General features: G+C 47.7%; 1 protein-coding gene across 3 annotated transcripts in view; it reads left to right on the forward strand.

Annotated features, from left to right (window-relative positions):
- Positions 1-1,110: 1,110 nt before the first annotated feature.
- Lmx1a (LIM homeobox transcription factor 1, alpha) overlaps positions 1,111-13,092 on the forward strand; it is a 155,856-nt gene continuing 143,874 nt past the window's right edge. For 2 of the 3 annotated variants that reach the window (XM_013521355.1, XM_005398249.2), the window contains exons 1-4: positions 1,111-1,435; positions 1,566-1,719; positions 2,182-2,279; positions 4,501-4,687. In XM_013521355.1, the coding sequence (XP_013376809.1) occupies positions 2,204-2,279; positions 4,501-4,687 (263 nt within the window). In that variant the 5' untranslated portion in view covers positions 1,111-1,435; positions 1,566-1,719; positions 2,182-2,203. Of the gene's footprint in view, positions 1,436-1,552; positions 1,720-2,181; positions 2,280-4,500; positions 4,688-13,092 lie in introns of those variants that run through there. The other variant, XM_013521354.1, reaches the window with a different exon arrangement.

A 13,092-nucleotide genomic window follows, 5' to 3' on the forward strand; every position in this document is an offset into this window, starting at 1 on the left:
GTACTTGGTCCTTTTTCTTTAGAACTGGGAAGTGGTACTGCCCTTGGAGAAGGGCACAGAAAGCCCTGGCTCTGTGTCCTCTCCTCCTCTTGGGTTGACCTGGTCAAAGTGCCTATCAGTTTGAACTCAGTTCAGTTCAGTTTAGGAACTCAGGGAATTCCATGGCATTGGACCTTCCTATGGGATTCTGGTGACGGGGCATGGATTTCACAGATTCTGTGCATCATTTCCTTCATCTGTAATATCACGATACTGTAATAGTCTCCACCTCCTAGGTCAAGACTAAATGAGTTGACTATGCCTCCAAGCCTGATACAAAATGAATGCTAGACAAATGCTACCCAATGCTACGGTTTATTTCTTGAACCACTTGGGGACAGGTTCTTCCAGGGATAAAGGGAAGATAATAAGACCTTGTTCTGGACCGTGAAGAATTTTCCTCTATGCTAAAGTTAGGAGGCATAGGGAAGTGACACCCCCCCACCCCATCTGTTCCCTAAGAATGTCCTATTAGCTGACTTCCTGCCATCACAAGTTGGTTCTCTGGGGTCAGGTCCCACCCAATCTCTCCCAGGAGCAGTATTCAAGGTTTGGCCCTGGGTCCTGGGGTGTTTGCACACAGCGAATGGGTTTCCAGCCCGAAGGAAGTTGGTAACTTGCAGGAGCCCCTAGGCGATGAAAGCCTGAGGAGCCGGCTGTTCACAGGCGGCTAACTGCGCTAGGCGCTTCCCGCGCTGGCGAGGACGAAGGACTGCCGGGCAGTCATCCCTGCCGGAACCGGAGAGCCACAGGTAACCAGCCCGCCCGCGCGCGCTGCCAGTCGGCGCCGAGAGGGACGCGAAGGCCCAGTCTCCGCCTCGCAAGGTAACTGTTCCACGTGGAGGCGAGGAAACTTTGTGCGCCCTGGAGGAGGTCCCAGCAGCAGAGGGGCGCACCGGGCTGTAGCCACGAGGTGGGCCGCGCAACCAAGCCTGGAAATCCAGCACCACGGCCCTGCCACGGGACGAGCTCCCGGCCCCCCCGCCCTGCGCACCCCACCCCTTCCCTCCACCGCGCGCAGCGCCACGGCCGCTGTCAGAAGCCGCGGGATCCGCCCCAGAGAAGCAGGGCCGACTTGCACCCAGGACCCGGGCCTCCGCCTTCTTTCCTAGCCTCGGAGAAGCATCCGGCCCTCCTCTCCCCCTGAACAGCGACGCGGGCTGGCGGGACGTCCCGAGAAGGCCGGCCGCTCGTGGCCACGTCCCGGCCCGGCCCGGGCGCGCGGAGGAGCGGAGCCAGAGGCAGGCGTTCGCTCCCGCTCTCTCCGGGCGCGCCGGGGCGAGGGGCGGCTGCTCCGACTGCAGCCTCGGGGGCGTCGCCGGCCTTGGCCCGAGCTTCCCGCGGCGTCCCGCAACTTCACTGTGCTCCAGACCCCGGGAGTGAGCTCGCCCATCAGGTAAGGAAGGCTTCGGGCTCCTCGGCCACGGCTCGGGCGGGCGTGTTTCGGAAAGTTGATTTGAAATGCATCCAAGAGTGAGTCGGGCCAGCCGCGGCTCCTCCCCGAGGCGACTCCTTTGCTCCTGCAGACATTCCCGGCCCTGGCCCACCCGCGGGAGGACTTCCCCGCGCGCCCCGCACGCCCACTCCCGCGCGCCCCCCTGCAGAGCGCAACGCCAGGAGTACGGAAGCAAGCGGGACCTCTCCGAGTTCCTCCCTCTGCCAGTCTCCGACCCCAGGCAGGTGAGGGCCGAAAGCGGGGACCGGGCGCGGGCTGTAGCGGTGGTCGTTATGCGTGTCTGGGCCTGGCCACGGAGAGCGCCTCTTCTTATCTTCATCCTTCCCTAGTAGCTGAGTTCCTGCAGATGCGTCCCTAGGGCCCACATTAGTATAGGCTGGGGCGGAGTCGGTCTCAGAATGGAAAACCTGGAGACAAGGGTGGGGGTGGACGGGCAGAAGAAGAAACGCAGTTGGGGGGCGGAGGCCTAAGTACATAACGCGTTGACTTCAAGTGAAATCAGATCAGTCAGAACAGTTCACTGTGCCTGTCTCTCTCCTCCCACCCCGCATTTCGTTTGGCTGGACTCTACCCTCCTGGCTCATTCTGGTCGCTCTGGACACTCCCTCCGTCCTCTCCCAGAAGCACAGCAGCTTTTTGATTCCCAACGGGCACCGGCCAGACGCATCTTTTCCTCTTCCCTACAGGTCTTCCGGGCCCGGCCCGAACATGCTGGACGGCCTGAAGATGGAGGAGAACTTCCAAAGCGCAATTGAGACCTCGACCTCCTTCTCCTCGCTGCTGGGTGAGTATAAGGGCCACGCGCCAGGGGCGCACGCCCGGTCGCCAGGTCAGAGCTCTGGATTCCAACTTCTTGATCAGCAACGGGGTTAATGGAGCCCCTCTTCACGCACGTAGTCGAGCCCACTCCGTCTGTCCCAGTCTGCATCTGTCAGTCCTTTTGAGCTGTCCCTAAGCAATAACACCAACAAGTCTCCACGGGCCTCACGCGCGCGGGGCAGCGAATTCCCCAAAGCCACGAGGGGCGGGAGAGTTTCTTCGTAGGCGTTTGAGTGGCAAGTGATTAAAATTACCCAGGGCTGCATTTTTTAATCATGGAACTGATCGACGGCAGATAAATGCCACTGGTTTCTCGGGGCCTAGGGGCGAACACACGCGGCCGAGGCCAGGAGTGCCCAAGTTCGAGGCGGCTTCTGGTCTGCCAACAACTCCAGCCTCAATTCAGTCTTGGGCATGGCGAGAGGCTTTTCCGGGCTGGTGGGCAGCACGGCCCGGGGATTAGCCCTCGCGGCGGGGCCTTCGCCTCGGCTTTAATTAACTGAAGTTGGATCTCAGGTCCTTGGGCTCCCCCGCCCCATCCCCAACCCCTTCGCAGCCGCGGAGGAGCAGCAGCGAGTCTGGGGACCAAGAAGAGTGACACACAGGCGTCCTCCGGAGCGCAGGCCAGTGATTCTTGCTATAGATTTCTCTCATGCCGCCCGTGGGGCTTTTCAAGATTGTAGAAAGTACAATTTATTTATTTACTTATTTATTATCTATTTTTTTTTAACCAAGAAGGATTTTTTTCTTTTGTCGTTTAAACCTCTTTCTTCTCTCGCTCACTCAAAACCGCTAAAGCGAGACGCAGGCAGAAAACGAGGAGACATTTCATCTGGAGAAACCATATCCAGAAAAAAATTTCACCCCTACCCGCAAACACTGCAGTGGAAACTAAATCACGCACCGTGCGTCCTCTTCTTTCAGTCTCCCTTTTGGGGAAGTGGGCACTTTGTCCAACATCCCAGGAGGGCACTGGCCCGGAGATATCCAGCACGCCTCTCTTTTCACCTGGTCCCCTCCACCCGGCCTATGTTAGTTGCCAGTGCCGGGGTCGTGACCCAGAACTACTGAGACTGGGCAGAAAGAGAAGAGAATTTTACAATTGGGAATCATCTGGTCTTTTCCCCTAGAATTTCTTCACCTATTCCCAAAGTGACTGAGCCCCCCTTACAAGCCAGTGGCCCAGTTCCTAAAGGGAAAAAACAGAAGCACAGCAGGAAAATGCAGGAAGGTCAGATGTTGGGACACCTTGAGCTAGAGTACCATGGCAGGACAGAGCTTCTTCAAATACTTGTGAAAAGTCCCAACAAGGGTGACCAGGCGTCGTGGGGGGAGGGCAGAAATAAAAGCTCTCCTTCTCCCGCACACTAAAGGAATAAAACAGACCATGGAGGGGGGTGGTTTGGAGATTCCCCGAATGCCTTGGGTGGGGTTCCGGGGTCTGTTTCGTTCCATGCAGGGCTGCTGAAAGCTCCCGACCTGCGCCATCCCTGCCTGGACCCTTCTTAGTGTCTCTGCCCACTCCCTCTTTTCCAGTAGTCTATTTTGACATTTCTTAATTACAAAAAACCCATGTACAATTTGCTTGCTGGTCAAGACTCAGCAGTTTGGGGTTCACTGGTTTGAACAATACTGGATTTGTCCGGGACAAGATGGTATTTTTTTTTCCTCCTGTACCCATGGGACGTTTTAGGAAGAAATGAGAATTTTGCTTTCTTTTTAAAACAGAACAAAACCACAACAAAAAAGAATACCATGACGTTTTAACAAAAGAAGAAGCAGACAAGTTGTTTTTACTTACTCTGCTTTAAAAATAGTTAATAGATTAAAACCACAGTGAGTGATTTAAGAATTACGACATGGTAAATCTGGGTGCACAAATTTATTTGTGCACTAATTTTACAGCCTGCGCACACTCCTGCGTGCGTAAGTGGGTGCGCTTGAAAATTAAAGGCCACTCATTCATGTCCAACCACCCTCTCTAGAATTTAAACGGTCTCACATATTCCCTCTTTATTAGAAACGCTACTTGGTTTGACTTTTTCCAAGTCTTGGCTTGGCTGGTGCTGGCGGCTTTCTGGGGTGGAGGACAGGGGTGTGGAGCGATCTTTAGGGGTCGGTCCGGCCGGGTTTGGCGGGGTTGGCCGGCCCAACGGCTCACCCGCGAACGTCTGTTGCGGCTGCAGGCAGAGCGGTGAGTCCCAAGTCTGTCTGCGAGGGCTGTCAGCGGGTCATCTCGGACAGGTTTCTGCTGCGGCTCAACGACAGCTTCTGGCACGAGCAGTGCGTGCAGTGCGCCTCCTGCAAAGAGCCCCTGGAGACCACCTGCTTCTACCGGGACAAGAAGCTCTACTGCAAGTACGACTATGAGAAGTAAGTGCCGCGCCACCGCGGCGTCCCCAGCGCGCTGCGAGCTCTGCCCTCCCTCGTCCCTGTGCTCTTCTGGAAGGTGGAAGAGGCACCCAGTCGCATGCCCAGACACGTAGATCTCCCCTTCATCCGTCCTGTGCACCGCTTGGGGCTGCAGGGATCTGTGCCAGCGCGGGTTACCTCAGTGGGAGCCCCGCAGCAGCGCGAGCGATTGCTCAGTTCCTTGTCTGTTCCCATAGGTTTTAGTCCTTGCGACTCATCATTCCCAGAGGCCACTATCTACGAGCCTCTGACTCTTTTAAGGCACACCCCACCCCTTCTCCTCACTGGTTTCCCCATCGGCTGCCAGTGACCCAAGTCACTGGTCCCACTCCACCCTTCCCAGGTGTCTACACCATCCTTGCGCTTACTCCGGGCGCTCAGGCTGAAGCGCCCCCACGATTTCCATGGTTTCTGTCCCCCTCCCCCGTGCGCGTTTCCCTCTTGCATTTGTTCCTCCCGTGTCTCTCCAAAGTCTTCCGGAGAAAGAGCTGTTAGGTCAGAAGTGGGGGCCTGACCTGAAGTCCCCTGCTCCATGACCTGTCTCCACCCAAGTTCCCATCTGAGTGTGCTTTCTGCCACGCAGCGAGTCCAATTTCCTCCCGTCCACAGGAACGTTCTGGCGCGTTGGAAGAGAATAGGGAGGCAGGTATTTAAGAAAGTGGGATACAAGGAAGCCAGGGCTCTGTGATGCCTAAGGGAATGGGAGTTAGAAGAATTTCCTTACTCTCCTCCGGCAGGAGTGGAGAAACTCAGCGGAGGAAAAAGAGGGAACTACTTGTTCTTGCAAAAATTGATCCTATCTGGGGACATTGGCCTCGTAGGACTTTGGAGGATTTGGAGGAAACAAAAAGTGGCTGAAACGGAGATCTCTGGCTTTGTACGTTCGGACTGGAATCTGTTGATTGTATGGGCGCGCGCGTGCACGCGCAGGAGAATTCAGCATTTGTCACTCGTGAGTGAAAGGGACAGCACTTTATGAGAATAATCAAAGCAGGGTTAGTGTGCCTGAGAATCAGTTCCTGTAACGTTATTAAGGACACACAATGAAAGGGGATGTACTGGAGAGGGCTCTATGACAAAAAGCATTGGGGAAGAACAGAAATCTCTTCGTTCCCTTCTCCTCCGGGCTGTGAGACTTACTAAAAACCGACAAAGTGATTAGACCCCGTAACAACACAGAAAATGCCTTTACTCAGTGCTCCTTTGTTGTAAAACGCTTGAATTTTATCCTCATGTGCAGCGAACAGTGGCCGTTTTGAACAGATATTATACCTATATCCATATATATACATATATTCAATTTTGGATGAGGTGGACAATACAGAAATATATACCCGAGGAAAACCTCCTCATGACCACAAAGTGATCATTACGGTCAATATTTTTGAAAGAAGGGATGCCTGTTTCTGCTCTTGGTTGTTCAAGGCCAGTGTCTGAGTGAAAAGTGATTTTTAGGTAACTAGCAGACATTGCCCGCGCAACTTTAAATACCGCCTTCGGATAAAGGTCGACTGCTCCCTTTTTTTTTTCTCTTTTGCTTCTCATCTAAAGCTTTCAGTATTGTATGGACCCTCTCTTTATCTTTCTGCTTATAGGCTACTGAAATGTCCACATCCTTCAGGCACAACACGAGCAAATTCAGAAGAATTGGCACTTAGGAAAGGATTTGGGTTGTGCATTTCTATTCTGTTTGTTAAAAAAAAAAATCACAAATCAAAGAAGGCTTAAGGGTCAACACAGCTGTCTGGCCAGTCAAATCTTCTCTAAGGAAGTCAGGCTGTGTCAAGAGGAGAAGAAACAGTTGTTGTAAAGTACTTAACACAACAATGTCCCTCCCATCACAGCCCTCTAGGTTTGGAGGTTTGGTTTGGGCTTATTAGCCCAGGAGGGTCAGTTCTCCCCTCACAAGGCTATTTCTGCAAAGAGAAAATTGCAGGGATCAACTTGCCAGCTGTTGGCCTGAACCAAGAAGATTTTGTAGAGGGGTGTGAGCTATGTTGTTCAGAGAGGTGTTGGTGTTACAATGAAGGGTTTTAATTTTAATTTTAAAATATTTACTGAAATGTGCATGTCCAAAATTGATCTGCTTATGTCTTTAGCTCATGGCACACTATCATTAGTAGTAGTCTGTGCTCAGCCTATCAATTGCTTTGTAAATTCAATTACTCCTTTCTTAAATTCTTTTTTCTCTCTTACACAATCCCCTACCCCAACCCCATTCTTCTTCCAACAAAACAGGATTTTAATATACTTGATAGCCTTAATGGTATTAGTCGGCATGGTTATTGGCTGTAGGAGAGATTGAAGAGATGATTTTTTTAAAAAAAATAGGGTTAGGACAAATTCCTTTATTCAAAAGCTTTCGTCAGGCTACTGTTTGTAAGGCACTGGGCTAGGTGAGGAAAGAATAGAAAAATAATCTCAGAGCTTGCCTTCAGGAGGTCTGGAAGCCCAGCACTTTTTCCGTATGTGTCTTGCTAACCATCAGTATTTCCTGAGAACCTCCTCCTCTTAAATTTTAGCAGTAGGCATTGACCAGAATCTGCCGGAAATGACCAGGTATTTATCTTCAAGAGGGATGTAACTGAGTTTCAGACATTGTCATGATACAATGGCAGAGAACATTTTTTTCTTTTGATACATTAGTAAAAATAGCTTTGCCTTTTTGGATGGATCTCTTAACATAGTGAGGCCAGACAAGATAAATGGAAAAGAAAGTGAGAAGGGAGTGCAGTGATTGGACAATAATGATCATGGAATGCTTAATAAAAAAGGGAATATCCGTGCAGCATTCTTGTCTTTAAAATTAACGAGGTTCAACTGCTATTTCTATACATTCAGATGAGAAAACATATAACTAATGTGTCATGATATTAACAAAGTGGATTTGTCCTATTCAGCTTCAGTCACTTGTGTGTGCATTTCTGGTTGTGGGACACTTTCCCATTTGAATTATTATCTGCATAGCCGTGGTGGCAGGCCGCCACTTAGAAAGTGAAAATTCTATGCTATCAACAAACTGTTACACCTTCAGGACCTCAGAAACTCAAATTTTTCTAATTAAAAAAAAAAAAAAACAGAACTGACAGTGGCAGCTTGGACACACACAGCCACTCATTTGAAACCTTAGTATGTTTTACTGTTTGTCTCACACATTCTGACACCCCTAGGACTATTTTATCTTCTGATCACCCAAAACAAATAAGTATTTAAGGCCAACACTTAGAATACGGATTTATGAACATCCAGAAATTCAGAAGTAGGGGACAACTTTTAGTGCTTGTGATATGATCAAAGAAAAATAAATTAGCTGGGAAGGTAACTTTAAAAAATGGATGGAGCTGTACTCTGTGATATAACACATCCGGGTGCTGCAAGTGTGGGTGTTTAAAAACTGGGTTTAATTACCTTCAGTGTCGCTGAAAGTTAGCAGACAATCCAAATGTTTTTAAGCTTAGAAGACTTCTATTTATATCACTGTTGTCCCCTATTTCATGGGGTCCTCTGTGATCTGGTTAGTTTGGAGTTTTCCCTGAATTTGGTCCAAGCAAATGCTATAGTTGGATTTCACTCTGAGACAGAGGAAACTGCTGAATAACGGGAATGTGGTAATACAATAGATAATTAAGGCTTCTGGAAGGGAGCCCACATTTAAATCAAGTTTATATTGTTCCTTTCATGTGCCTAGCAGCTCGGTGGGCCAGCCGGGGCCCTCTCCCTTCACATATGAAGTTTATCATTATCCCTGGATTGTTCTGGACATGCTAGGAGCGGTGTGGGACAGTTTCGCTGTCATCGGGGCTGTTCCCACAACATCATAACTCCTCACATGTCAGCAGATCTCAGGCCTCAGGAAACCTTTCCTCAATAGGGCCAGTTGATGTTTTCTTTCCTTCCTGTTGGAGGAGACCAGTTTTCCAAAGAAAGGGTCTGAAGTAGGGGAAAGCGGCTATCACCCTTAGAGCTTCCTTTGTGTCTTTCTTTGGACCTGCTGATTGGCAGCTCTGAGGCGAAAGTGATTTAGGTGATATGCTCTATTAGGATCAGTAATGAACCCATTCTGCATTTTATCAAGGTAGTATAGGAGGGGTGTGTGTGTGTGTGTTTGTGTGTGTGTGTAAAGAGTCAGTTTGATTTTATTGCTATAACATTACTTGGAGATCAAAATTGGGCATGCAGTTACTCATAAAAGGATCCCACAGATGAAATTACAGAGGTGAGTGTTAGAATTTTGTTCTATTTTATCTTTTGTTGGCCCCACTCCTGGCCTAATAAAATTTAAGAAATACTAAAATCCAAATACAGCTAGGTAATAAGTTGATGTCTGCACTAAATTGCAGGGGGCTTAGCTGAGAATGAGCACAGTCCACGGGCCATGGCTGTGTTTGGGCAGATGGACTTATCTCTTTTTTTTCAGTTTTAATTTTAGAGGGTGATTGGAAACATTCCCTGCTCCGAGGTGTTTTCTCTGTTTGTATATGTTGGTCCCTGGGTAAGACTTTCGTAGAATCTAAGTCTTAGAAAATCTGAAATAAAATTAGATAGCAGAAGTAAGTATTAAAAGTATTCTGGGAATTGCAAAGTGAGATATGAGCATTGCTTTTTAGACAAGGCTTATGGGTTTTTTTGATCCTTACATAAATGGGACACGTTAAAAAGTTATCCAGTTTTGCATACTGTAGAGTCTTGGGACTTTTGCCATCTACCTGGCTAGAGAGTAGCTTGGGATAGTTCTATTTCACTGCCAGTATCTGCTTTGATAGCTCATTATTTGTCTTTTCAGTTTCATTTTTACTTAAATGTCTTGTATTCATCAAAAGACTAATTCCAGGGAGGCCTTTTTGTTGTTGCTTTTTAAATTCTGAGGTTTTGGTGATAATGAACAAGTACTGCTTCTCTACTGAGGTGATTATTAAATCATCAATGAAGTATTTTTATAGCCAAAGAGATTATTTGGTCTATAGTATCTAGAAGCGAGAAGATAGACAAAACTTTAAAATAGTCCTTACATTACCAGCAATATGGTAAAGCTTCTTGGAGTAAATGCATATTACAAAATGTGGTTGTTGAATTTTATAAACTCAAAATAACCAACATTGAATCGTGTCAACTTGATTATTAAATACAATTGTACAGTACCAGGAAATGAATTATGAGAGCAAAAAAAGTTCCATCACATCCACAGAGGAAAGATTTAAAAATAATTTCTTCCCTAACTATGAATCTTAGCTCTATTTCAGTTTTCTCTTTCTTTCTCTCTTCTTTCTTTCTTTCTTTCTTTCTTTCTTTCTTTCTTTCTTTCTTTCTTTCTTTCTTTCTTTCTTTCCTCTTTTGGACATGGATTTTAAAATTTTCTGTCATTGCTTCAGAGAGGGGTGCGGAGATGAGTCGCTCTGGGGCAAGATGAGGAGGGCTGAGGGGTGCATGGGGAGTGCTCTTCCCAGAAGCAGAAAGGCCCCCACGTGGGAAGACCAGGAGAGCTGTGTCCCATCCTCAACATGCCTGAGACCCCCTCAGAAGCACCCTGTGTGTTTTTTTCCAGAATATTCTATGAAGAGTAGAGCAGGACTGTTGCCAGCAGCCTTTCCAAACTTGGTTGGGGAAGTTCATAATTTTAAAAACAGACTATAGAAAAGGTTCTGAAACAAATATCAGAGAGCACATAGAAAAGACACCCTTTCCTCCCTTGTGCCTTTTAGAGTGGCCTGTTTTCTACGATGGAAAGATTCGGGCTTAGTGCTCCTGAGGATTTATGTTTCTTCTTAGTCTCTTTGCTGAGCATGATATGGGGCATTTTCATCGACTTAGCACAATTAGTGTTCGTTATGTTATCATTGACCAGTGTTGACTGCAGCTTTGTGTCTCTTTGTCATGTCTTAAGTGGAACCTAGCCCACCATCTTGCCGAAATAAAATGAATGCCTTCTAAATGTCAGATTGTTATTTTAGTAAAGCAGGATGATCTGCCTGTATATTTTTAACTAAGATGAAATTAATAAAATTGCCATGGCCCTGGCATTAATTAGCAGGAGGATTAGAGCTATAGTGGCTAAAAAGGAGGCGTAAACACTGTAATCTTGCTACATGTTTGTTTTCATACTACTGAAAATAAATAAAATGAGACTTAGGATAGGGATTAAGTTTCTCTTGGCATTAGCAGATGCAATTAGAATGCAGCAGAAACACTGGAGTATTAGTGGAGACATTATGTAAAGAATAAAACAAAACCTATATCCATTTCCTACCCTGTGGGTATATTTGGTCCTGTCACAAATAGTCTCATCTGTGTAGTAAAACAGGATTTTGAAAAACTACCTCTGTATTTTTTTTTCCCAATGAAGAAGAAGTCTACCAAACCATCCACAAGCCCAATCATCTTGCTAGACTCTAATGTTAACCACTGTCAGATTCCCTGTTACTACAGCATAATGCCATGATGACTGAAAATACAAACTAGACCATGCTTTTCCTGGTCCTGTACTGAAGTCACATGAAATAATCTGGTCTCTTCCAGCTTTTCAAGATTCCAGTTTGGCGATCCTATTTTTGGATAGCAGCAAATATGTCTGGCTTCTGACTCAATAGGCTTCTATGTCATTAGATTTGTGCTGTATCATTATTGTCAGATAACAGGTGAGCTCTCAGAGCTATCTGGCCTCTGTGAGTTGGACTGTCTTCTCTGATCTTCCCGAGAAAGTCTGTCCATACAAAAAATACCATGAGCATTCAGCCTTGCTGGAAATGGGCCATGTGCTGTATTTAGACTTCACGTCTGGCCCTGTCCCATTTTGCCTCACCCTCACTCTCTATGCCCTGTGGAACTCTGTTAATTTGACTCTTGCAAGCATAAAATATTACTTAAACTCTGTCTCTTCGATGGCCTTGCTTTTCCCCCTCAGCTGTCCATATGGACTATTTGGACTGTTTCAGTTTTCTTACTTCAGGGAAACTAATGAGCCTTTACGTGTACTAAATACTAGCCCTGGCGTGTGACGTCCCAGTTATGGAGTGTGGCTTAGCTAAATAGTTGGTGAAGGATGTTCTGCTTAAGTTGGCATGGCTCTGTGAACTTTACTTTTTTGGGTGGCCATTTCAAGGTCCCTTCAGACCTGTCTGAGTACGCTGGCACCTTGACAGCTCCTGGACTTGTCTTGCCATTACAAAAGGGTAGGTTTTGGTGGGTCCTGGGGCTGGGGCTGTCAACAGTAAACAAGCAGAAGGAGTCATATGTGAGAAGCCTGGTCAGCACTCTGATAGTATGTAAATGCATCATTCATTCTCAACCCGCTGTTGCTTCTCTGGAAATGGCATTTCTTCTCTCTTTGAGGGCCCATCCTGTGTCTCTTGAGCTCCAGATTCTGCTGCTGCAAAGGAGCTTTTTGGGGCAGCTTCCTGTCCTCATTCCATCCCCGCCCCTTCAGTTTTAGCAGCCATTCCTAGACTCACAATTGGGTTGCCTCCTCTCTATCAAGCCTCAGGAGCTTTTAAAAGGATTTTTCAAAACAAAACAAAACAAAACAAAACACCCCCTCCTGAACTCCAGATTAGCTTCTTAAGCTCATTAAAGTTCCTTTAAATACCAAAATGTTGGGCTCCTGGGGACTATTCCCCCAAACCATATTTTCATTCTTAACATTGTTGTCATTCACTGTGCAGCAGATTAAGGCCAGCTCCCTCTGGGCCTAGAAACAGTCCCCTTTCTCTCTGCGGGAGGGTCCGAATATGTCTTTGTTTGAGCACCAGAACAGCCTGAGCCTGGGTGGGAGCTGGTGCCAGCTTGGCCTGGGGCCACCAGCTTCAGGGAGGAGACGAGGTTGATGTTTCTCCCCAGGATGGGGCCCAGAGAAAGGAGCTGGTGGTGGTATGGAAAAGGGCGTTTGCGGTGGTCATTGGGTCCTATCCCAGTCACTGGAGAGAACTAGGCATGGGCGAGTACTGTGATGCTTGGAAAAAAGAGCTGTCCTTGCCCTAGAGAATCAGGGTGGCTTTGGGAACCCTTTGGTCTAGGACTCATACCAACTGTAGAGCCCAGTTTCAGGGTATCCTCCAGGCATTCCTGGTTCATCAGAGTCTAGAGGTGGATTTTTATGGCCACACTTGCCATCTGCCTGCTTCTCCTCCCCTTGTTTCAGCTAGCTTTCCAGAGCCTCCTTAATAGCATCCACCTCCTCTCTGCCTTTCAGACTTCCTTGCCTGAAGCTGGCTCTAGGGGAGAGTTTTCTGGTTTTGACACTGGAACAAATCCGTTTTAACATAACCATCTAGAGAGTCCTCCCCTGCTGCTGGCTTCCCCTCACCCTTTCTCCTCTTGCCCCTTCTCACATTGTGACAGGGATTCCTTTTATGCATGTGTTCCCTGGTAGTGAC

Source organism: Chinchilla lanigera, unplaced genomic scaffold (genome assembly GCF_000276665.1).
Source record: "Chinchilla lanigera isolate Chin_1 unplaced genomic scaffold, ChiLan1.0 scaffold00061, whole genome shotgun sequence".
In the NCBI taxonomy this organism is placed as follows: domain Eukaryota; kingdom Metazoa; phylum Chordata; class Mammalia; order Rodentia; family Chinchillidae; genus Chinchilla; species Chinchilla lanigera.